The sequence below is a fragment of the Dromiciops gliroides genome, chromosome 1 (assembly GCF_019393635.1).
Source record: "Dromiciops gliroides isolate mDroGli1 chromosome 1, mDroGli1.pri, whole genome shotgun sequence".
In the NCBI taxonomy this organism is placed as follows: domain Eukaryota; kingdom Metazoa; phylum Chordata; class Mammalia; order Microbiotheria; family Microbiotheriidae; genus Dromiciops; species Dromiciops gliroides.
The window spans coordinates 272,058,259-272,084,592 of NC_057861.1; the positions used below are offsets into that span (position 1 = coordinate 272,058,259).

The 26,334-nt window shown below is 36.9% G+C and overlaps 1 protein-coding gene across 2 annotated transcripts in view; it reads left to right on the top strand.

Annotated features, from left to right (window-relative positions):
• Positions 1–933: 933 nt before the first annotated feature.
• Positions 934–26,334, top strand: part of NKAIN3 (sodium/potassium transporting ATPase interacting 3) — an 831,085-nt gene continuing 805,684 nt past the window's right edge. For both annotated transcript variants that reach the window (XM_043977983.1, XM_043977984.1), the window contains exon 1: positions 934–1,397. In XM_043977983.1, coding sequence (XP_043833918.1) covers positions 1,344–1,397 — 54 coding nt within the window. In that variant the 5' untranslated portion in view covers positions 934–1,343. The remainder of the gene's footprint in view (positions 1,398–26,334) is intronic.

Consider the following 26,334-nt stretch of genomic DNA (forward strand, 5'->3'; position numbering starts at 1 on the left):
GTGATGACATCAAGCGGCTCTAGTTCAGAAAAGGAAGGCTCTCCTTAAGCTCTTTCACATCTTCCATCCAATCTGCTCTCCTCTCCATTTTCCGTAATGTTCAGTCTGTTTTTCTCTCCAGCCTTCTAATCCTCCCGAAGGTCCTCTTGATCTCCTAGCTAACTCCATTCAACTTTCCCTGTGAGCCTATAGCATCAGCACCCTCCAGGCAATCAACTGCTGAAATGTCAGTCCACCCATAGCAGCACCCTCCACCCTCTCTATATCCCCTGGTTCACATCCATTCGCTTTCTCCCTCTTTCAGGCTCACATCCAATCCACCTTTCTGTTAGCAAGCTCCCACTTTCCGACATGACTCTCTTCCCAATAAGGCAGTTACCCAAACTACAGTCTTTTGCTGCTATCCTCTCTTCTTCACGAAGATTCTTACCTACCCTGACCAGTTTCCCCTGACCGACCTCCTTCAATTTATAACTCTCTAGAGTTATAGTGCCTTTTCTCTACCCCAATGGGCAGCTGCCTAACCGATTCCCTACACATACTCCCATCAGTTTACAGGCACATCCATCTCCCTCACAAGGCGTATGTATGGACAGAATCCCAGAACCAAGCAGATCTATCTACTTCATCTCTCCAATTACACTCATATTCATTCACCACCAGTACCTACCACTACCCGCTAATACCACACACACACACACACACACACACACACCTAAAATATTCTGAACAAGACTAGCTGGTCCCCTCTGGTTATACTCTCATTCATTCTTCCCCACCTTAAAACACACACACACACACACACACACACACACACACACACACACACACACACACACACACCCGTCAGCCCACTCCACTTACCAGATACCCACCTACTATATACCCCTCCCCTAAACAGACATTCACCCACTCACCATCTGTAGCCTCCCTTCTCCCCCACCTCCTCCCACCCTCTGCTCCCCCTCCTCAAGAAGTAGACCTGCACAGTGGGGAGGAAGGGACCCCAGCCAGATGCTCCAGTCCTCCGGGCTGCACTGACCTCAGCTCGCTTAGTCCGAAGAAACTACAACAAAGGAGAAGAAAGACCCCCCCCCCCAACCCTTAGCCAAGAAACCACTGCCCCCAAGCCCAGAAACAGAAAGAGGAAAAAGAAACAGCTTGGAGGCTGCAGAGGTGGTGGGGTCTGCCTGGAGGCAGTGAGCCTTCGCCCCTGAGTGGGGTCCAGGGCGGGAGCAGGAGCCGGAGCAGGTTTGGGGGGCTTTTACTAGGGAAGATAAGGAAGGGAGGACGCCTGCCGGAGATTTGGAGCTTTCTCACGGGTTCGGACGCCGCCAGTCACCATGGGATGCTGCACCGGGCGCTGCACTCTCATCTTCCTCTGTACTCTGCAGCTGGTGAGTGAGCGACTGACCGACTAAGCCACCTATTCCTAGTCTCTTCCCAGAACCTCCTTCGGGCACTACCAGTTTGTCTGGCGACCCAGAGGCGCCTCGACCCCTCCAGCCCATCCCTTACTCCCTCGAGTCCCTCCTGGGCTGCAGCGCTCAGTCCCCCAACGGCTCTCCTCTTTGCGATGTTAACTCAGGACGCTGGGAGCGAGCTGGCGAGCTAGTGTGTGGATTGAGTGGTTGCTCTTTCTGAGGGCTCCCTGCCCCCACCGGCTCCCCAACCCGCGGCTGAGCTGCCGGGAAGCCCGGGATTTGCCGCCCGTCACCCTCCGCTACAGCCTGTGAGCCAGGGCGCAACCTGCTTCTCCACCCCCACGTCAGGCTCCCCCCCCACCCCCTCCCCAAGGCACTTGGGAGCGAGCGCTCTCTCCCTCTCAGGAGCCCACTCAGCCACTGAGCTCCCCCAGTTGTTCTGGGGATGCTGCAAGCGGCGCTGTGGCTGGTGGGTGCTTGCATCCAGCCCTCGCTTGGAGACTCGAGACCGCCACCTCCTCTAGTGATATGAAAGTTTAGTGGTGTGTTGCGGGCTTTTCTTTCGAAAAGTAACAGTTTTGCATGGACTGAGGAGGGGGAAGGGCAAAATGGGGTGCCACTGCCCCAGATTCCCAGAAAGAGAAGAAACATCCATTATGTAACTAGTGAAAGGGTAAAGTGATTCTTATCAGGCTTGGGTTAAAAGATAGTTATCGAAGTCTTTCAGACCGCCGAAGGAAGATTTTTCTGTGTGACTCTGTTAAAGAATCCTTCTTTTCCTTTTTGTTTTGGTTTAGTTCAGATTTTACTCTTTTACACAGACAGATTTACAGTTGTCCTTAAAGACTGAACAAAGTAGGCAGGGCAAGCTGTTGTACATGGCTTGTTTGAGAAAACAAGGCTAATAGTTGTAAGATGTGAAAACAAAGCAACGCAATTCCATTTTACAGCAGAGTAAACTATCTATCTATCTATCTAATCTATCTAATCTATCTAATCTATCTATCTATCTATCTATCTATCTATCTATCTATCTATCTATCTATCTATCTATCTATCTATCACCTCTATGGTCTCCTTTTAGCACACAGCATACTGGGACCTAGACTCTTTGCTGGTTTTTTTTTCTTAGTCACTTTCTTGAGGTCAAGGTTACTGACACTTTCTGCTAGGCATTGCACTACATACTTCTCATGGTGATGCATGAGTGGACATACAGCACTGTCTACTGGTTTTCTTCAGTGTTTTACTATTGGAAAAACAAAAAACCCCAAACTAAACAAAAACAAACAACCTCAATATATATGTAACTAACATAATTTGGGTTGTGGTTTAATAATTTCTTTTGCTAAAGTTCGCATATTTTTTTTTCCCAAGGAAAGAGCTGTCAAGATGAACTTTACTGAGCAATAAGAACTCCTAGTATGGCTCATTAACTAAGGGATAAAAATAATTCTTTTTCTTTAACAGTTAGTCCTCAGTCCCATGAGTGTTTTAAAAGGTTTTCACTTTTCTACCGCTTCAGCGTGTTTTCTTTTCTTCCCCTCCCCCACTTTTTCTGGAGAAAGTCTTACTGTATAAACAGTATTCCGATGAACCTTTTGTATTCAGAAATTTGATACCGTGGTTCATTTTTCTTAATCTTTGGCAAAGTACCTTCTGTTGCCTGATAAATTTTAAATTGGACTTATTGTGTATAATTATTTCACTGTGAGAAAGTGTTTCACTTAAACATGATTATTTCTATCTTAACTGGGAAAAATGTAAGAAAGACAAAATTTACTTTTCTCAATAGGAGGAGGGTCTTACTTGGAAGGAAAATAATGCAGTCCACTCTTGATTATATGTCTTAGTGGAGAAGAGCAATGATGTGGAAAATCCATAGCAGGATAGAGCAGGAAAGTGATTTTTAGTAGAATAGAAATGTATAACTGGAAGGAGGGGACCTTAAAGATCATTAGGTCCTCACTTTTCATCTTCCAGATGAAGAAACTGAGATCAGAGATCAAATTACTTGCTTGAGGTCATTTAACTTTTTATTGTTGTTGTTCAATCTTGCTCTCTCAATGACCCCATTTGGGGTTTTCCTGACAAAGATGCTGTAGCAGTTTGCCATTTCCTTCACCAGCTCATTTAACAGAAGAAGAAACTGAGGTAAAGAGGGTTGTGATTTGTCCCAGGGTCACACATCAAGTGTCTGAAATCACATTTGAATACAGGTCTTCCTGACTATGTAGTCTTTCCACTGTGGCACCTAACTGTGGGTCATACTAGCAAGAGATATAAACAGGTCTAGGGAGATAGAACTCAGATCTCTTGACCGTGTGGTTCTTTTAGCTTTAAATTACTGTACTTCTTTTAAACAGCTGATTCTGGTATATGGTGTGATTTATTTTTTCTAATGTGTCAGATTTATCTTCCTAACTATCCTTTTTTTTAAAAAAAGATTGATATTAGCATCAGTTTGAACTCTATGAGTACACACCACTGGAAGGGATGGGGGGAGGTTCTGTATAAGTGTTGAGTAGTGGGAGAAGAAAATCAACTTATAATTTAAAATTTTCTGAGAAGAATCTGCCTGCTGATTACTGAGTTAACTCTAATGACCCTTAGGAAGAGAGAAGAGGATTGAGTTTTAAAAGTTTAAGAAAAAGTGAAACCCCTTTATTATTACATCAAATCCTATGTAACCCATACCAACAATATTTGGGGGCTCCAATGGATTAGACTTAGTAGTGGTGGTCTCATTCACTCCAGGACTTAAACTACATATAACTGGCAAAGGGTTATACTTCTTTGGATATCTTATGAGTATGAAGACATACCTGCATAGATAACTGTGGGAATGATTACTTTGAGGAGATGAAGAAAAACTGTGAAAAAGTCAGTTGTTCTTATTTTACCTAGTCTATGAAAAACTGTCACCAATCATTTTACACCTTTTAGTCTTTTGAGGTCACACCATTTAACAAGGTTTAAACATATTTTTTTAATATCTAAATCTTCTTTTGGGGGTATATTTTATAATGCCATTAGTTTACTGTATAATATAGGTAATAATAAATAGGTAATGGAAATTTGTTTAAAAAATACAGAAACATACTTAAAGTGTAGAGTCTGGCACATAGTTGAACACTTAATAGATACTTGTTGAATAATATTTTTTATGAAATGAATAAAAATGCTTTCCATATCACATATATTTTAACTAAACATCCAGTAAGTTCTGAGGGGTTTTGGTGGCAGCGTTCTTGAATTTATATTCTTATAAGTTGTCACCACAGGGGGTGTGTGACGTCTTTGTTTAACATGGAAGAGGTCACAGGTATAAAATTTCTCAGGCAGAACTTGATGCTTAGACATTGTTATCACTAAGGAAGATTTATTGAACTTCCAATCCATTTTTTGAGAGGTGAAAATATTACTGAGGATAGGCAATGTTCTAGTTAAGAGGCAGAAACACAAACTTTAAGAAAATCAATTTGGAGTGACAAAAACAAAAATAATTCATGTGCATCAAATGCCCTTATGCAAATAAAGAGATGATACTCTTTTATTTAACAAATAAAAACAAACTTCTTTCCAATAAAAAAAGGAGAGTAATGGACACCCCCTCCACACACACAAAGAAAACCATCTGTTTTTACCTTTTTCTTCATGCCATATGTGGAGCAATTTGCAAACAACCTTTTCTTTTGCATGATATTGGCATAACATGATAAGGATGTGCATGGAGAGATCTGGATAACTGTTACTGCAGCAGCAGGTTTTCTTTTTGCCTGAGCCCTATGGAATGTACTACTCACCTCTCCATGGATATTTGCCAGCACATGAAGCAACAAGAAAGCTTTGTGCTCCAAGTGAAGAATCTCTTTTACTATGTAGATTTGCTGATATTTTTCATTTGAAAGCATTTGTGTTTTTGATGGATCTTGTTTCTCCTTTTTTGTGTGATGTAATCTGCCACACCAGGTGAAGCACTGAACTTAACAGGCAAGAAGTCCTGGGTTTGAAGAGGTTAGACTGTATGGCTTCTTAGGTACCTTTCAGCTCTAGATTTGTGATCTCTGTAATCTTTGTAAAGATTCCCACAGTGTGACCTTGGGTAAGCCCCTTAACCACTATGGGTTTCAGTTTCCTAAAGTTTTATACTTTAGAAGGGGACTGGACTAGATATCCCTTGAAGTCCCTTCTAGCTCTAAATCTATGTTCCTCATCGGTGTTTTAGCTGTGTGATTTCTAGAAAGTCATTTCACTTCTATGAGCCTTACTTTTTGCATCTGTAAAATGGAGGTGATAATAGTACCTATGCCACAGGGTTGTGGTGAGGATTCTGTGAGACAATGTATGTAAATACTTTGTAGACCTTGAGGTGCCATATACATGTTAATTCTTTTATTCTTCCTATTTGCAAACCCTAGAAATTATTGTAAAGACATTAAACAAGTTTATGGCTCTGGAAATGATAAGTATAATAAAGTATGATACTTTCCAGTACACTTGATGTCAAAAATCATTATCCTAGGCTGGTTAACCATGTTTCTAGATGTGCCAAACTCTGCTTTGCATCTTTCTTGATATATTAAATATGGGAATTTCTTTCTGATGGCATTTTCTTTGTTCCATGGTACTTGCATTATGTCTTTAATGATGATTTACATACCTATTTATCTCCACTACTAGATAGTAAATTCCCCAAAGTCAGCGGCTATATCTTGGATATCTTTGTATTTCAATCTTTAACAAAGGGTTTTGCCCATTGCTCAATAAATATTTTATTGATTGAAGGAATATTATTTTAGAAAAATATTATAACTACTAATAAAAATCATCCTTAAGAAGAAGCTTCTATCATGAAAGATTTATGTTGTAAGATTTGTCCTGTAATGTTGAAATCAGAATTGTCATTTAAATATATGTAAATTATAAAATATATAGCTTATGAATCTTTATAATCTAACTTCTCATGCATCAAAGGTGCCATGGGATGTGCTTTCTGCATATAATCATGATGATGATAATAACAATATTTAAATAATACTTTAAGGTTTGTAAAGTACTTTACAAATATTATATCATTTTATACTTGCAACAACCCTGAGAGGTAGGTGTTATTATTATCCACATTTTGTAGGCGAAGAAACTGAGGCAAATAGAAGTTAAAGGACTTGTCTGGGCTCACAGAGCAAGGAAATGTCTGATGCTTGATTTGAACTCTGGTCTTTCTGACTCCAGGTCCAGCCATCTATCCTCTTTGCCACATAGCTGAAAGGAAAGTTCTTTCTAGAATGTTTAATTAATAAACACATTTTATCAATCATTTCATGAAGTGCTAAGCAATCATCTAAGTTAATTTAACACAAAATTGATAAACCTGAGTTTAACTAAATTGAAGTATCAATTAATTAAAATCTTATTCTGTAAGTGACCTTTACAGCCAAAAAGAAAATAATAGGAAATAATCTGATATGAGGTATTTTTAGGGAGGAAAACACAACTTCTAGAATGTTCTGGTATCAATGCACATTGAAATAACTCTCTGAAACTTTTAAAATTTATAATATAGCAATGGCTATTATGAGGAAAATCTTTGAGAAGTGGTCTGGTAGAGTGGCCTGGGACCTAGATTCAGCAGGTATATTACCAGTGCAGTGATCATGACATGGGTAAATCAGTCTCTCTTGACTTAATTTTCTTCTTTTATAAAATGGGGCAAATAGCATCGGTACTTTGAATTTTATTGGTTTGTCATGAGGAAAGCGATCAGTAGACCTCAAAGTGCCATTTAAGTATGAATTATTATTAATTTTGAAATTTTGCCATGAATTGGCAAAGAAAGGTTTCTACTGTTGATTGTATTCCTACTTAGGAGCAGCTATGTGGTCTAGTGGATAGAGTGCCAGTGAAATCAGGAAGACATCTTTCTGAGTTCAAATCTGGCTTTAGACTGTTAGAAGCTGTGTGACCCTGTGCAAGTCCCTTAATCCTGTTTGTCTCAGTTCCTCATTTGTAAAAATGAGCTGGAGAAGGAAATGGCAAACCACTCCAGTATCTTTGCCAAGAAAAACCCAAATGGAGTCACAGAGTCAGACATGGAGAGCAGCAGGTTTGGGGTAATTGATAGAAAGTTGGTCTCAGGGTCAGAAAAAAAGTTGGTTAAAGATTCAACTCTGCAACAGTCATCAAAACTATTTGTTACTGGCTAAGAAATATTGGTGGACCAATGGGATAGGTTAGGTGCAGGAGACACAGTAGTGAATGATTATAGTAATCTGCTGTTTGATAAACCCAAAGACTCCAGCTTCTGGAGTCACTATTTGACAAAAGTTGATGGGAAAACTGGAAGATAGTATGGCAGAACCTAGGCATAGACCAACATCTTATACCTTATATCAAAATAAGGTAAAAAATGGGTACATGATTTAGGCACAAAGGGTGATACCATAGGTAAATTAGGAGAGGAAGGAACTGTTTACCTCTCAGATCTATGGAGAGGAGAAGAATTTATGACCAAATAAAAGATAAAGAATATTATGAAATGAAAAATAGATCATTTTGATTAAATTAAAAAGTTTTGTACAAACAGAAGCAAATGAAGTCAAGATTAGAGGGAAAGCAGAAAGCTGGCAAACAATTTTTACAGCCAGTATTTCTGATAAAGGCCTCATTTCTAAAATATATATGGAACTAAATATAACTTATTTTTAAATTTTTATATTTAAAATTTTAATTTTGCTCAACTACATGTAAAGATATTTTTGAATTCCAATTTTTTCTCCCATCTTCCCTTCCCTTCCCCCTCCCAAGGACAGCAAGAAATTTGATAAAGGTTATCCATTACTATCAAGTTAAATATATTTTCACATTAATCAAAACAAAAGAAACAAAATTCAAGAATGTATAAACAAGAACAATAACAAAAGCAATGACAAAAGTGAAAATAGTATGCTTCAGTTTGCATTTAGACTCCACAGTTCTTTTTCTGAATGTGCAGAGAATTTTCCACCATAAATCTTTTGGGATTGTCTGGGATCATTGTATTGTTGAGAAGAGTTAAGTCTATCACAGCTGATCATCACACAATGTTGTTGATACTGTGTACAATGTTCTCTTGGTTCTGCTCATTTCAATCAGCATCACTTCATGTAAGTCTTTCCAGGTTTTTCTGAAATCCATCTGCTTATCATTTCTTCCAGAACAATAGTATTCCATTGCATTCATATACCACAACTTCTTTCACCATTCCCCAATTGAAGGGCATCCTCTGAATTTCCAATTTTTTGCTACCACAAAAAGAGCAGCTATAAATATTTTTGTACATGTGGGTCCTTTTCCATTTTTTATGATCTCTTTAGGATATAGACCTAGTAGTGGTATTGATGAATCAAAGGGCATGCACAATCTTAAAGCCTTTTGGGCATGGTTCCAAATTCCTCTCCAGAATGCTTGGATCAGTTCACAGCTCCACCAACTGTTCATTAGTGTTTCAATTTTCCCACATCTTCTCCAACATTTATCACTTTCCTTTTTTGTCATATTAACTAATTGGATAGGTGTGAGGTGGTACCTCAGAATAGGTTTAATTTGCATCTCTAATCAGTAGTGATTGAGAACATTTTTTTTTCATATAATTGTAGTTTTGATTTCTTCATCTGAGAACTACCTGTTCATATACTTTGACTATTTTTCTTTGTATGTTTGTTTTTTTGCAGGACAGTGAGGGTTAAGTGACTTTCCCAGGATCACACAGCTAGTAAGTGTCAAGTGTCTGAGGCTGGATTTGAACTCAGGTCCTCCTGAATCCAAGGCAGTTGCTTTATCCACTGTGCCACCTAGCTGCCCCCTTTGACCATTTTTCAATCAGAGAATGATTTGTATTCTTATATATTTGATTCAGTTCTCTATATATTTTAGATGAGGTCTTTGTCAGAAACATTGTAAAATTTTTTCCGCAGTTTTCTGCTTTCCTTCTAATCTTGCTTGCATTGGTTTTGTTTGTGCAAAACCTTTTTAATTTATTGTAGCAAAATGATCCACTGTGTATTTCATAAGGTCCTCTATCTCATCTTTGGTCATAAATACTTCCCCTCTCCATAGTTCTGACAAGTAAACTATTCCTTCCTTTTCCAATTTGCCTATGGTATCACCCTTTATGTTTAGATCTTGTTCCCATTTTGACTTTACTTTGGTGTGTGGTGTAAGATATTGGTCTAGTCCTAGTTTCTGCCATACTATATTCCAGTTTCTCCAGCAATTTTTGTCAAATAGTGAGTTCATATCCTGGAGGCTAGAGTCTTTGCATTTATCAAACAGGAGATTGCTATATTCATTTACAGCTGTGTTTTGTGTGCATAATCTATTCCACTGATCCTTCTCTCTATTTCTTAGCCAGTACAAAATAGTTTTGATGATTGCTGCTTTATAATACAGTTTTAGATCTGGTAAACCTAGTCTACCTTCCTTCGCATTTTTACCCATGAATTCCCTCAATATTCTTGACTATTTGTCCTTCCATATGAATTTTGTTATTGTTTTTTTCTAGCTCTATGAAATACTTTTTTGGTAGTTTGATTGCTATGGTACTGAATGAGGAAATTAATTTCATTAGAATTGTCATTTTATATTATATTAGCACAGCCTACCCATGAACAATTCATATTTTTCCATTTGTTTAGATCTGATTTTATTTGTGTGAAAAATATTTTGTAATTTTGTTCACATAGTTCCTGGGTTTTCATTGGCAGTTAGACTCCCATATATTTTATATTGTCTACAGGTATTATAAATGGAATTTCTCTATCTCTAGCTGCTAGACTTTTTTGGTCATATATATAAATGCTGATGATTTATGTGGGTTTATTTTATATCCTGCAATATTGCTAAAGTTGTTAATTGTTTCAAATAGTTTTTCAGTTGATTCTTTAGAATTCTTTAAGTATACCATAATATCTTCTTCCAAGAGTGATAGTTTTGTTTCTTTCTTACCTATTCCAATTCCTTCAATTCCTTTTTCTTCTCTTATTGCTAAGGCTAATATTTTTAGGACAATATTGAACAATAGAGGTGATAATGGATATCCTTGTTTCATTCCTGATCTCTAACATCCCCATTGCATATAATGCTTGCTGATGGTTTAAGATAGATACTGTCATAAGGAAAACTCCATTTATTCCTATTCTCTCTGGTGTTTTTAATAGTAATGGGTGCTGTATTTTGTTGAAAGCTTTCTCTGAATCTCTTGAGATAATTATATGATTTTTCTTAGTTTTCTTATTGATATGGTCGATTATGTTGATGGTTTTCCTAATGTTGAACCAGCCTTGCATTCCTGGTAAAAAATCCCACCTGGTCATAGTGTATTATCCTGGGGATAAATTGCTGTAATTTCTTTGCTACTATTCTATTTAGCATTTTTACACTGGGCAGTTTATATTTTTGCAAATATTCATCCATTTCACTTAGATTGTTGAATTTATTGGCATATAGTTGCGCAAAATATCTCCTCATTATTGCTTTAATTTCCTTTTCATTGGCGGTGAGTTCACCCTTTTCATTTTTGTTGTTGGTAATTTGATTTTCTTTCTTTTTTTAAATCAAATTATCCAAAGCTTTATCTATTTTATTGTTTTTTTTAATAGAACCAGCTCTTAGTTTTATTTATTAATTCTATAGTTTCCTTACTTTCAATATTATTAATCTCTCCTTTAATTCTCAGATTTACCAATTTGTATTTAATTGGGGATTTTTAATTTGTTCTTTTTCTAGCTTTTTAAGTTGCTTGCTAAATTCATTGATCTGCTCTTTCTCTATTTTATTCATGTAGGTATTTAGAGATATAAAATTTCCCCTAAGTACTACTTTGGCTGCATCCCATAAGTTTTGGTATATTGTATCATTATTGCCATTCTCTTGGATGAGGTTATTGATAGTTTCTATGATTTGTTGTTTGACTGATTCATGCTTTAGTATGAGATTATTGTTTCCATTTCAATTTTGGTCTCTCTTTCCATGGCCCTTTATTACACATAATTTTTACTGCATCATGATCTGAAAAGGATGCATTTACTATTTCTGCCCTTCTGTATTTGACTGTGAGGTTTTTATGCCCTAATACATAGTCAACTTTTGTGTACATGTCATGTACCAATGAGAAAAAGGCATATTCTTTTCTATCCTCATTCAGTTTTTTTCCAGAGGTCTATCATATTTAATTTTTGTAAAATTATATTTACCTCCTTAATGTTTTTCTTATTAATTTTGTGGTTAGATTTATCTAGTTCACTAAATCAAATCTATAAGACTTCAAGTCATTCCCCAAATGAGAAATGGTCAAAGGATAAGAACAAGCAGTTTGCAAATGAAGAAATCAAAACTATCTATTGCCAAATGAAAAAAAATGCTCTAAATCATTATTTATTAGAGAAAAGCAAATTATAATAACTCTAAGGTACCACTTCACACCTATCAGATTGGCTAATATAACAAAAAAAAGAAAATAATAAATGTTGGAGAAGCTGTGAAAAAATTGGACCACTAATGCATTGTTGGTAGAGTTGAGAACTGATCCAACCATTCTGGAGAGCAATTTGGAACTATGCTCAAAGAGCTATGGAACTGTACATACCCTTTAACCCAGTCATACCACTAGTAGGTCTGTATCCCAAAGAGATCATAAAAAGGGAAAAGGACCCACATTTACAATTTTTTTTTACATATAAGGTATTTTATTTTTTCCATTACATGTAAAGATAGTTTTCAACTTTTGTTTATACAAAAATATTTATAGCAGCTCTCTTTATGTTGGCAAAGAATTGGAAATCAAGGGGATGCCCATAAATTGGGGAATGACTGAGCAAGTTGTGGTATATGAATGTAATGTAATACTATTGCTCTATAAGAAATGATGAGCAGGCAGATTTGAGAAAAACCTGGAAAGACTAAAGTGGACTGATGCTGAGTGAAGTAAGCAGAAACAAGAGAACATTGTACATAGTAACAGCAACATTGTCTGATGATCAACTGTGATAGACTTAGTTCTTCTCAGCAATACAATGATCCACAAAAGGACTCCTGATGGCAAATGCTCTCCATATCCAGAAAAAAAACACTGTGGAATCTGAATTCAGATTGAACCATACTGTTTCTACTTTTTTTTCTTTTTTGAGTTTTTTCTCTTTTGTTCTGAATCTTCTTTCAAAACATGACTAATGTAGAAATATGTTTAATGTGTTCTGTCTTTGGGAGAGGGGAGGAAAGGGAGAGAGAGAGGAAAAATTTGGAACTCAAAATCTTATAAAAACAAATGTTGAAAACTATCTTTACATGTAACTGGAAAAACAAATACTTTTAAGATTGAAAACAAAGTTTCAACTCTGACACATACTGGTTGTATGAGGTAGGTATCTTACCTTCCTAGTGATCCACACACATTTTTAAAAGTTTAAGTTATGGAATAGTCCCTGACATGCATTGGTAGTGTTAAAGGCTAAAATTCTAGCTAGTCTGTCTAAAATATCTAATGAGTGGTCACCAATAAATTATAAGCTTTAGCAAGAGTTAGGCTTTTAAGCATTTATTAAGGAGAATAAGAATTTGGTAAAGAGAGAGAGAAAGGCCTACATTCATCTATCTATTAAATGGAGAGTCCATTTCTAGCTCCCTTCTCCACCAGCATCCTCAGGAAAAAGCCCCAGTCAGAGCGCCAGGCTCCTCCCTTCTTCCTCCCACAAGTAAACGTCACTTCCTGACGCCAAAGAAAAGACTCCTGGTCTTGCCCTTAAAAACCTTCACTTCATGGCAGAACTTTCCTATAGTAAGTCTCCAGTAGGTGGCGTCATTCCAATCATTACAGTAGAGGGAGCCTCTTTACCAGAAGCTTTCCAAATTGATGAAATTAGTTTTGCATCAAAAAACCCAGAACAGAAAGAAAATATTCACATGAAAATTTCTTTAGGATGGAAAAGAAAACAAACTCTTCAGAAATATTTTAGTGGTAATGGTTGAAAAATACTGGGTCATGGACTTGTATTCCTATGTTGATGGGGAGATAAGAGTTGGAGGTGGAGATATAAGGCTTATCCAGGCAAGCTGAATTCTATAGGTTTAGCTGGTGCCTGTAGATGATAGCAGTGACCTTGCTCAGGGCTTTGGAAGAGAGATTTGTTTGTCATTATGATGAAAGAAAAGGAAGTCCGTTGTCATTGTCATCTTCATCACCATTGTTGTCATCATTATGATTAACCTTTAAAAAGCACTTTAAGATTTTCAAAAAGCTTTACAGCTGTTGTCTCATTTATGCTCACAACAACCTTAAGATGTAGGTGCTATTATTATCTTCATTTTCATGATGAGGAAATCAAGGCAAAGAAAGGTTAAACAACTAGTCTAGGGTCACAGAGCTAGTAAGCTTTTTTTTTTGTGGGGCAATGGGGGTTAACTGACTTGCCCAGGGTCACACAGCTAGTAAGGGTCAAGTGTCTGAGGCAGGATTTGAACTCAGGTCCTCCTAAATCCAGGGCCAACACTTTATCCACTGCGCCACCTAGTGCTAGTAAGTTTTTAAGGCTAGATTTGAACTCAGGTCTTCCTGACTTCAAGACTAGGTCTCTACCCAATGTACCACTTAGCTGCCTCAGTGTAGACATGTAGACTACAGAAGAGCCTGGGAATATAGTGAAGGTAGGTTCAAAGTAATAAAAATCTCTTGAGGTTAGTTACTAATTTCTTCTATTATTGTGTCTGCGTGTACTCTGAAAGGGTACATGCCTTAATCAGTAGTAATCTTTCCTTTCCTCCTGCAACATCCCTACTGGGAAGATTCTGGTGAATTGTATTCTTACTAAGGGCAAGTCCTACCAGTTCCTGAGACTGAGGACCTCCTATGCTGTCAGAATGGCTGGATTTGGGTGGATCTGTGTACAGCCTTACAGGCTTTAGTAGTAAGGGAAGATATTAGCTATGGGTCACTGCTGCAACACTAAAGAAAGAGAGTGTGTATACCCCACCCCAGTTCCATGGCCACTTTACACTAGTGTCCCAGGGCAAACAAAAGAGTGTGAGTCTTAGATGCCAGCCATAAGTATCAGAGATCAGAGGAGACAGCCAAAACATTAGGTCAACCAAAAAGAGAGAAGAAATCAGGATATAAGAATACAAGGATAAGGGGCAGCTAGATGGCGCAGTGGATAGAGCACCAGCCCTGGAGTCAGGAGTACCTGAGTTCAAATCCGGCCTCAGATGCTTAACACTTACTAGCTGTGTGACCCTGGGCAAGTCACTTAACCCCAATTGCCTCACTAAAAAACAAAACAAAACAAAACAAAGAATATAAGGATACAAGAACGAGCTATAAGAAGCAAAGAAGAATCCAGGAACAACTAGATAATGTGTCCAAGTCAAGTTACAGAATGATAGCACTGTGACAGTGAGGCATTTTGGTGGTCAGAATACCGTACTCAGCTCTAACCCCTTAGCTACTATTAGCTTAGAGGCCCAACAGTTTCTGTTGGGCTTATAAAGCCCTTTATAGCCTGATCTTTTCCTGACATTCCAGTTTTTTGCCTCTTCCTCCCTCCCATTGCTGTTGCTAACACATGATAGAAACTCCATCTCCCCACTCCTAGCATTTTCATTAGTTGTCCCTCATGCCTGGAACTATTTCCCTCCTTATCTGTGTCTTCTGGTTCTCAGCTTAAGTTCTACCTTCTGCATAAAGTCTTTCGTGTTAATGGCTTCCGTCTCAGACTATGTCTAGTTTCTCAGATAGATGGATGGATAGATAGATCGATAGATAGATAGATCGATAGATAGATAGATAGATAGATAGATAGATAGATAGATAGATAGATAGATAGATAGGTAGGTAGGTAGATAGATAGATAGATAGGTAGGTAGGTAGGTAGGTAGGTAGATAGGTAGATAGGTAGGTCAGTAGGTAGATAGATAGAGATACCTTGCTTGTATGGGGCTCTTTGCATATTGTCTTCTTTGTTAGACTGAGCTCCTCAAGAGCAGAGCCTTGTTTTTACCTTTCTTTATACCCTCTGGATTTTAACTCTTAGCATAGAGCCTGGAAGATAATATAGACTTAAAAAAATGTTTGTTGACTTGGCTTGTACTATAGGCTGTGAAGAAGACCCAGGGATAAATCTTTAAATTCCTTTCCTACTTTGAATCTATGATTCGTTAAAGGACATCAAATAATCACCACATCAATACTCAAGTTCTTTTACTCAGAAAAGCCCATCCCTTGAGCATTTCAGTTCATTTAGATTTTCCCTATATATTTATTTCTATTTACTTAGAAATAACAAGCTTTAACAATGTTATGGTCTGCATGGTGTGGTATTAGTAACTGTGGAATTGTACTGCGTTGTTACAAAAGTTGATGTTGTTCTTTCAAGTCATTTTGGGGTATGATATGCTTTTGATATATAAATGAAATGCTTGTTATTCTTAATGGAGAATTACATCCATACAGTAAGCAGCAAAAATATGCAAGATTTGTAGACTTTGCTCCTAAAATATCTTTTTTTCAATCCATAATTCTGAAAACTTCAAAAATTAAAGGAAATAAACAGCATCATTGAAGTAGAGATTCTGAACATCATACAATACAGGTTACAAGATAGAATCTAGGTGTTTTTAGATTACATATAAAGACTAATTTTTTAATTGAGGATATTGTTAAATATTTGCTGGCAAAAGTTACTGAAAAATAAGCTGATTTTCTTTTCTGGGTGTGATGTTTAAAAAGGTTTGAGAAACATACTTTCTGGGTAATTTAATAATTTTATTAACAAGGCCAGAAGGTTATTGATAAAAGGATGGTCATTTGGTAATCTCCTGTAGACCAAAGACCCTTAATGGTAGTGGGGTCACAGTTTACATGCCCTTTGAAGAGGAGGTGTTTCTGATGGGTGGCAGTCAACTCAGATTGGTTAACACAAAGGCAGGTGTGGGTTATATTAAAATGAAGGTGTTGGGGCACAGGACTTAGGTCACTCAAACCTTGGTCAAAAAGACATCAATTTCCATATCACCTGTCTTCATAATAGGGAGAATCAACCTTTTCCCAGCACTGTCTGAGCAAACACAATGAGCAGGAATACACCCATTAGCCCAAACTTAGAATTTCTTTTACTGTCTGATTAGATCTTGATCTGGGCAAATCTTTAAGAGAGACATGCCACACTAGTTGATTTCTAGATGAGGAAGGAGAGAAGGGGGGAAAACCTTGTTCCTAATACAATAATTAGTTATTAAATATGAGAGTTATAGTAATTTCTTTTAATTTATTTTTAAAAATTTATTTATTTAGAGTTTTCCCCATTACATGTATAAACAAATTACCACATTGATTTTTAAAACTTTGTATTCCAAATTTTTTCCTCGCATCCTCCCCACCCCCCTTAAGAACACAAGAAATTCAATATAAGTTATGTATGTGTAGTCATGCAAAACATTTCCACATTAGTCAAGTTGTAAAAGAAAACAAACAAAAAACTATAGAAAGAGGAATTAACAAAAATTATACTTCAATCTGTATTCAGTTATCATCAGTTCTTTCTCTGTAGATGGATTGCATTTTTTATACATCCTTCTGATAGCTTCCTACTCAATATATTAATTTCTTACATGGAGATCATTACAAACAGCATGGTTTTGTCTTGCATGGATCATATATGGTGACCCAGAATATGACTACAATGCTGACTGCCATTCCACAATAGGGTTGGTGAGACATTAGACATTGGTGATGGTCAGTAATGCCAAGAAAGTGATGTATTTGGGGAAAACAACTTGTATTGGGGTACTCAGAATAAGTTAGTCAAGGTCCAGGACAGGAAAAAGCAGAGATAGTAGGCTCAGGTTCCCTGGATCAGGGAAGCTTTAGTAGTCAACTTCATGGTAAAGTGAGGTTGCTGTATCAACTTTTGAGAGTGCATGGAGATCCAGAGCCCAATGCCTGTTTATTTCAATCTTTCAACCTGTATGTCTCATTATTAAAGAGCAACCTACCTCCTAGATGTGCTCTTTCCTCCCATTGGACTATTAGATTCTTTTTTTTTTTTTTTTAGTGAGGCAATTGGGGTTAAGTGACTTGCCCAGGGTCACACAGCTAGTGTTAAGTGTCTGAGGCCGGATTTGAACTCAGGTACTCCTGACTCCAGGGCCGGTGCTTTATCCACTGCGCCACCTAGCTGCCCCTGGACTATTAGATTCTTAAGAAGACGAACTGTCCTGTTCTTCATTTTTAAATACTTAGTGCTTGTATAGGAAACCCCTAAGTGGGGAAACTCTGTCCTTCTACTAATGTAGATCAGCACCTTCTCTGCAACATATAGGTTAAACGACTTGCCATAGGTATAGTTTCTATCCCTATTTTCAGTGCTTAGCACAGTGTCTTAGTTATCACCCAGGTTCATCTCCTAATTTTACAGATGAAGAACAGGCCCAGGATGGATAGGTAACTTGTCAAGGGTCATACAGGTAACTTGTCCAAAGTAGTAAAGGGCACAGCTAGGATCTGAACACTAGTCTTCTGGCTTTGAATTGAGCCTTCTTTCTATTGTATCATAATAATCATGTATAACATGAAAAAAGAGATGGTTTAGGGAGGGAGAGACATGATCAGTGGTCATTAAATATTTTAAAAGCTATTAAATAGAAGAAGGGATAGAGTCATTTTGGTTGTGAAAGCAGAACTAGGAACAATGGATAGAAATTTTAAGGGGAAGAGAAATTTTGATTCAATATAAAAATTATAAGCGATCTATTAAAAATAGAATTGGATGCTCTAAGGAGGAGTGGGTTGATTACACATATCACAGATGCTCTAGGGGTTATTCCTACATTAGATGGAAGGTTGCACCAGGTGACTTCTGAGCTCCTTTCCTACTCAAAATATGGCTTTGAGGGGAGGGAACAAAGATTTATCAAGCACCTATTATGTTCCAGGAACTCTGCTAAGCACTCTAATAACAATAATAATAGCTAATATTTATATATCACTTACCTTTTCCAGGCACTGTTGTAAGCACTTTATAATTATTATTTAAATTGATCCTTACAACAACTCTGGGAGGTAGGTGCTAACATTTTCATTTTAAAGATAAGGAAACTGAGGAGGGCAGAGATGAAGTGACTTGCCCAAGGTCGCACACCTAGTAAACATATGAGGCTCAATTTAAATTCTGATCATCCTGGCATATGGCACAGCACACTTATCCACTGTTGCTCTCAGCTAAAGAATAGACTAACAAATAAAAAATATATAATGTGCAATGTGCCTTTAAAAGCACTGTATAAGCATTAGCTATTATTGTTTGAAGTAATAATAACCATAATTTATGCCTTCTGTTCAATCCTTTCATCTATATTTAAGCTTTTATTAAGTGCTTACAAATTTCCAAGCACTATGCTAAGCACTGGGGATTAAATAGAAAGGCAAAGCATGATCACTGCTTCCAGGGAGCTCACGTTATCATGGGGGAAATAACATACAAAAGATTATGTATTGTACCAAATGTGTTCGGTGTAAATGGAAGGTCATTTCAGAGGAAAAGCAATGAGGGGAGAGGGGAGAGCCAAGGAAATCTTCTACAGAAGGTGGCTTCAGATTGAATCTGAATCTCAAAGAAAGCCATGAGGCATGGGTGAAGAGAGAACATTCTAGAAATGTAGTTCAGCCAATTCAAAGGCAAAAGGTAGGGGGCTAGAGGGTTATATGTGAAGAATAGGAAGGTCCGTGTAACTAGATCATGTGGATAGGAGTAAAAAATAATCTCAGAATACCAGGAGAATAAGAAGGAGACATGTTGAAGAACTGTAAATGACAAAGTACTTTACATTTGATCCTGAGGGTAATAGGAAGCTACTGGTGGGTAATATGATCAGACCTATGTTTTAAGAAAATCACTTTAGCCTCTGAGAATGCAGCTAGGTAGTGAGGTGGAAAGAGTATGGGCTGAAGTCAGGAAGACCCAAGTTCAAATATGGTCTCAGACACTTAGTAGCTGTGTGACTCTGACCAAGTCACTTAACCATATTTGCCTCAATTTCTCTTCTGTAAAATGAACTGGAGAATGAAGTGGCAAACCACTCCAGTACCTTTGCCAAGAAAACCCCAAATGGGGTCACAAAGAATAGGACATGGCTGAACAACATCAAAACCTGGAAGATGGATTAGAATGGGGAGAGATTTGAAGCAGGGAGACCAACCAGGACTTTACTGCAAAAATCCAGATGTATGGTGATAAGGGGCTGAACCAATGTGGCAGCTAGGTGAGTGAAGATATGGTGTGAAGGTACACATGAAAAGGTTTGACAACACAGTGATATGTGAGATGAATGTGAGTAAAGAGTACAGTATGACACTGAGGGTGTGATGCTGGGGGATTGGGAGGATAGTCATGTCCTAGACAGTAATAGGAAAGCTAAGAAGAGAGGGGGAATTTAGGAAAAGAGGGAAGATCAAGAGTTCTCTATTGTAGTTTAAGGAATATCAGATGTAAAGTTAGAAAACATGTACTGGAATACTAGCTTTGCTACTTCTTATGTCACCTTAGGCAAGTCATGTTATATCTGTGCTTCAATTTCCACATCTATAAAGTGGGTTAGAGTAGGTCATCCATAATGTTCTTTCATCTCTAACTCCTATGATTTCCAACTTCTGATTTGATACTACCATTTGTATGTTCCATTAGCCCTCAACATATCTAAAACTGACCTCGTTATCTTCTCTAAGTCAGCTCCCTTTTCAACCTTCTCATTTCTTATAAATGATATCATCATTTCTTTTTTCAACCAGATCAGAAACCTTGGTGTTATCTCTGACTCACCTTACTCCTCTCATATCTAGTAAGCCATCACTTTCTGTCCACTTTTCTTTTGACATTATTTATGCTTAGATAGTTGCCAGTCTTTTAGCTCCAAGCTATAGCCTACTAGGAAGCTAGTCCATTTACTTCCTAGCTAAATTCCTTGAGTGGAGGTTCTTCCTCCTCTCCTCCTCCTCCTCCTCATATTCCTCCTCTTCCTTCTCCAATCTATCCTGAATTGCTTATTGAACTTCCTTAAATACTGCTTTGATCAGTTCAGTTCAGCAAGCATTTATTGAGCACACACTATGTGTAAGGCACTGGAAATACAAAGACAAAAACAAACTCTTCCCTGTCCACAAGGAGCTCACATTCTCATGGAGATATTTCTACTCAGAAAACTGATGGAGAGCACAGTAACAACTGGGGAATCAGGGAAGGCGGAATCTCAGCTGGGCTCAGAAGGAAGACAAGGATTATAAAAGTAAAGATGATGAAGGAGTTCATATCAGGAATTTGAATTGCCTGTGCAAATGTATGGAAGTGAGAAATAGATCATTTAACTGAGGGGACAACTCATAGTCCAATTTGACTAGATATCAAGGGATTATCAATCAGCAAATATTTTTGGAGGGCTTACTATATGCCAGGTACTATGCTATGCCATGGGAATACAAAGACAAAGACTGAAGAATCCTTGCTCTGAAGAAGCTTTTATCAGAGAGACAAGATATGTACACACATGTAGAAACAGACTAAATGTGAAAAAAATGGTTGTTTATGGAAGGTAGGCACTAGAGGTTGGAGAGAGTGATTTCATGAAGAATAATATTTTGAGTTTTGTGGACCCTTTGTCAGTCTGAAGAAACCCTATGGTACCCTTCTCAGAATAATGTTTTAAAACAAAATAAAATACATAAGATTACAAAGAACCAATTATATTGAAATAAATTTGTCAAAATATTTTTATAAAGAGTGCCCATAGATTATGAATCCCTTAAGAAGAAGGTGGTGCTTGGGGTGAAGAAAATGAGGGATTCCATGAGTGGAGATGAGGTGTGAATATATTCCAGGTAAAAGATGATCAATAGAAAGGAGTAGATATTGAAGAGGGAGTGACATTGTTTGAGGCATATCAAGAAGGACATTATGTCTGGACTGGAGCTGTTAAGAAGGAAACAAATATACAATGTGGCTCAAAAGGTTGTGGTTGTTTATCCTTCACTCTTGAAGATGACCATGACATTGGGAAGTGATCTCATGACTTGCTGTGAATTGGACTTAAGTGAGGAAGGGCTGTGCAAGGTCACCAGTCTCACTCTCTCCTCCAGAGCCATCAGTGTCCAGTGACAAGATATATATCAAGATGACTGGAGATGGCCCTGGATGTTTGAAGCAAATGGAATTAAGTGACTTGCCCAGGGTCATACAGCTAGTGTCAAGTGTCAGAGGTCAAATTTGAATTCAGGTCCTTCAGACTTCAGGGCCAAGTGCTTTATTCACTGTGCCACCTAGCTGCCTCAGCTCAAAAGTTGGTTGGAACCAGGTTGTACTTAAACTCAAAAAGGTATGTTTATGTTTTCTCCTAAAAGGCAATAGGGACTATTGAATGCTGAGTAGGCAAGTGACATGGTTAAGGTTGGAAAGGTAAGGAGGAACATAGGAGTGTATATTAAAGCTGGGAGGGATGTGAGAGACTATCTATTTCAACCTTTCATTTTACTGAGGAAGAAACTGAGGACTGTGAGGTAGTGACTGGTGAGTGGCACAGTAGATAAAAGTATTTGATTTTGAGTCAGAAAGTTGAGTTCCAATCTTGCCTCAGACACTTACACTTAAAGTTTCCTTATTTGTAAAATGGGGATACCAATAGCACCTACCTATCAGGGTTGTTGGGAGGATTAAATGAAAGAACTTTAATGTGAATTGCTTTGCAAATCTTAAAGTGCTATAGAAATGCTAGTTAAGTAGTATTTGTACCCAACTCCTCTGATTTCCAAACAGTCATCTTTAGTGTTTTTTAATGTAGAGTAGGTTGGGTGGGGAAAGGTCCATCTATCCATCCATTGATTCACACAAATTTTTATTATAAACTTAAACATCAACAATATACAAAAAATTGTAGAAAAACGTGAATTTCTATTTCATATATCTTGTTTTTTTGGCAAAGTATATATTAATCTTTTTTTTTTTTTTTTGCGGGGCAATGGGGGTTAAGTGACTTGCCCAGGGTCACACAGCTAGTAAGTGTCAAGTGTCTGAGGTCGGATTTGAACTCAGGTACTCCTGAATCCAGGGCTGGTGTTTTATCCACTGCGCCACCTAGCCGCCTCTCTATATATTAAATTTTACACAATAGACCCTACACAGTCGTGCTTGTCTCTATCTCCTGAATTTCCTTCTTTCATTTGTGTTTTACAAAGTTTATTTGATGTTCTTTTCTTCATTTTACTTTTCTCATCACTATTACTGCTTACTTGCCCCCCTGTTTAGCCTGCTAAAATCAAAGCCCTCTTATTTAACAAATGAACATATTAAGTCAAGGAAAACAAATTGACATTTTGGGCTTGTTGGAAAATATACGTTTGTCCTTTTTCTTTTGTCCATCACCTCTCCACTAAAAGTTGGGAGATATGATTCATTACGAGTCTTTTGGAGTTATGATTATTCACTGAATTGATCAGAGTAATTGTTTTTCACAGATATTTTCCTTTACATTATTATAGTTATGTTATGTAAATCTTCATGCATTGAGAAAAGAATACGGCTATTAGGCTAAAAGATAACATTTTAAAATTTATTAGCAATCAACATTGTATTGAAAACAAATGACATATAGTATGTAATGTCAATTTGAATTTTTCAACTCCCATATTTTGTTCTGGTTGTGGTCACTTCAACTCTGCCGGTTCATATAATTCTATTCAGGTTTTCCTGTCTTTCTTCATTTTTAAGGGAAAATAATATTCTATTACATATATCATTATTTTTTCAGCCACTCCCAATTGGTCAGTATCCACTTTGATTACAATTGTTTGCTATCACAAAACTGTAGCTGTAAATATTTTTGTATGAGGATAATTTTTTAAAAATTGATACTCCAAAGAGGCATATGCTTAGTAGTTGTGTTTCTGGATCAAAGGGTATGGGTGTTTTGGTCCTCCCCTTCTCCCCACCCCCTTTTAAAGGGTTATCCCAATTTACTTTCCACAATGATCAGACCAATTCAAAGCTTCACCAATGGTATATTAGTCAATTTGTCTTTCTACAAAAATCATATTCTCTTAAGCATTTGTCAAGCAAAGCAGAATATTGTATAACAATATTTATTCCAAAGTGTCCAGAGAGCGGATACATTTTTTAAAAAGTGGAACATTTGAAATAATGCATATCACTTTGTGGAAAAAATGCAAACAGTAAGGTGATATATTTATGTGTCTATTCCATGTCAATTTTGTTGACATGAGTATGAATTCTCACATCATTTGAAAATTTTAATTTCTGTTTTGAAAGTGAAATGAATGAACAATTTCATTAGGTTTGAGGTATTTATAACTCTAATGGGAAGGCAAGAAAGAAAGATAAAGAGGTTTCTATACCTTTACAGTTTAACTCTGACTTCATTTTACCATTTAATTCTGACTTAATTTCTTATGTAAAGTTGTTAAAGTAATTTGTGTAAATTTTGGGGGGAAGGGAGATAGATGGTAAGAAAACAAGACATTTTTTCATAGTATGAATTGAGACTGATGGATATTTTGGTTATGTTAAAAGATTAATTATTCTTTTGATGTGCTAAAGATTTATGTTTATAATCCCTATTAACACTAATTAGTGTAATACATGTAAATCTTCATGCATTGAGAAAAGAATATGGCCATTAGACTAAAAGATAACATTTCAAAATTGATTAGCAATCAACATGCCAATTAAATGGTATTGAAAACAAATGACACAGAGTGTGCAATGTCTTAATTTGAAATTTTTATTTCCCATATTTTGCACAGAATAGTAAAATAAAATTATAGCTAGCTACTAATTACCCTTTATGAAACATTTTGATGTTAGGCCAGTGCTGTTGAATGCATGTTATAGTGGATATAATAATAAATGTTTAGCTAATGGCACTGAGGCTTGCTATATTTGATAAATTAGAAGAAGTAAAATCCTTGGACTGATAAATTGCAGCACCATTTGATGTTGGTGAAAGAATCACCAGTTCATTGATTTGGAGATGAAGCATCTGTCCATTGGTAAAGGAAGATGAGGAGGAAGGGGTATGAAAGGCCATGGTTAATGGCACTGACAAATGCATTGATTGCAGGATTTGGATGGACTGTTATTCACAGAAGCAGGTGCAAGATAAGAATGGGAATGCTAGTTCAGCATCAGGGAGTTTTTTCTATATATGGGGTCTGCTTAAAAAATAGCCTTCTTCACTGATTTCATACCTGAATCAAATGTTTGAAACTTGCTCATCTAAACCAAAGTATGTCTTTTTTCTTCCAAACTCCTTCTTTTGATGCTCAAATTATTATGAATGTTTTCCTGTAGACACCAAACCTTTGGTTAATTTGAGGCAACAGAACAGAGTTCAACTATCACATTCTTAATTTTCAGGGAAAAAGTTGTTAAACTGGATGATGAATCATAACATTTCTGATGACACCATGTTCTAATTACCTCTAGGAATTAGGGAGATGCTTGTGCTGTAGTAATGAACAAGATGTAGTATAACAGTATTTGGATTGCAAGATGGTAGATTTAATAGAGGTTTCTTGGGTAAAATTAGGAAATTACCTAGCAGCAAGAGGATAGGTAAAGTGATGCTTCTGTACTTTGAAGACAGAGCCAAATTGATCATATTTAATGTATGAGGAAATATTAATTTTCTCTTTCAAGGTTATTTTTATAATTTTTATAAAATAAAATTTTAATAATAGTGCTAAAATAATTGAAGGGACTATATAGACATCCCTTTGACTCCAAATTGGACTGTGGCTAAACCATCTAATAATAATGATAGCCAACACTTATAAAGCTCTTGAAGGCAGGGCTGTCTTTATTTTATTTTTTGTATTTGTAACCCCAGTGCTTAGCACAATGCCAGGAACTCAGAGAGCACTTAATAAATGCTTTTTCCTTTATTCTCCTTTATGTTTATTCCATTTGATACTCACAACAATCTCACTTAGCAGAGGGTGTTATTAAAGGGCTAAAATTCTAGCTAAACTGTCTAAAATATCTAATGAGTGGTTGCCAATAAATTATAAGCTTTAGCAAGGGTTCGACTTTTAAGCATTTATTAAGGAGAATAAGAATTTGGTAAAGAGAGAAGAAAAGGCCTAGATTCCTATCTATTAAAGAGAGAGAGCATTTCTAGCTCCCTTCTCCACCAGCATCCCCAGGAAAAGAGAGAGAGAGACAGAGCGCCTGGCTCCCCCTTCCTCCTCCCACCAGCAAACGTCACTTCCTGTCGCCAAAGAAAAGACGAATGGTCTTGCCCTCAAAGACCTTCCTTTCATGGTGGAGCAGACCAAGGTATTATGAAATCACCTTGGTCTGCTCTAACTTTTGATCCTACCTGCTATCAGAAAGCTCTTCCTTATCATTTTTTTTTTTTTGTCTTTCACTGGGATGGACAACAGCAAGTCTATGTCTTCGTATTAGTAAGTCTAGTCTTTTCCATGGAAGATGCTATACTAATAATCCAAAATTATACAATGCTTTAAATTTTATAAAGTATTTTCTTTGTAAAACCCTGCCAGGAAGGATGTATAATTAGTTCACCTTTCATTTTAATTTTGTTATCCTCCCTCTTCTTTTTAATCAGGTTGGCTAAAGATTTATCATTTTGTTAGTCATTTTAAAAACAGATTATAGTTTTGTTTAATTGGTTCTATAGTATTTTTATTTTCCAATTGATTCATTTCTCTAATTTTCAAGATTTCCTGTTTTATCCTTATTTTAAGTAGGTAGTACATTTCTACTATTTCCATTTTATAGATGAGGAAGCTAAGTGTGTGAGAGATTACCCAGTGTCTTATAGCTAATAAGAATGGATGAGGGATTCAAACTTATCCAGATTG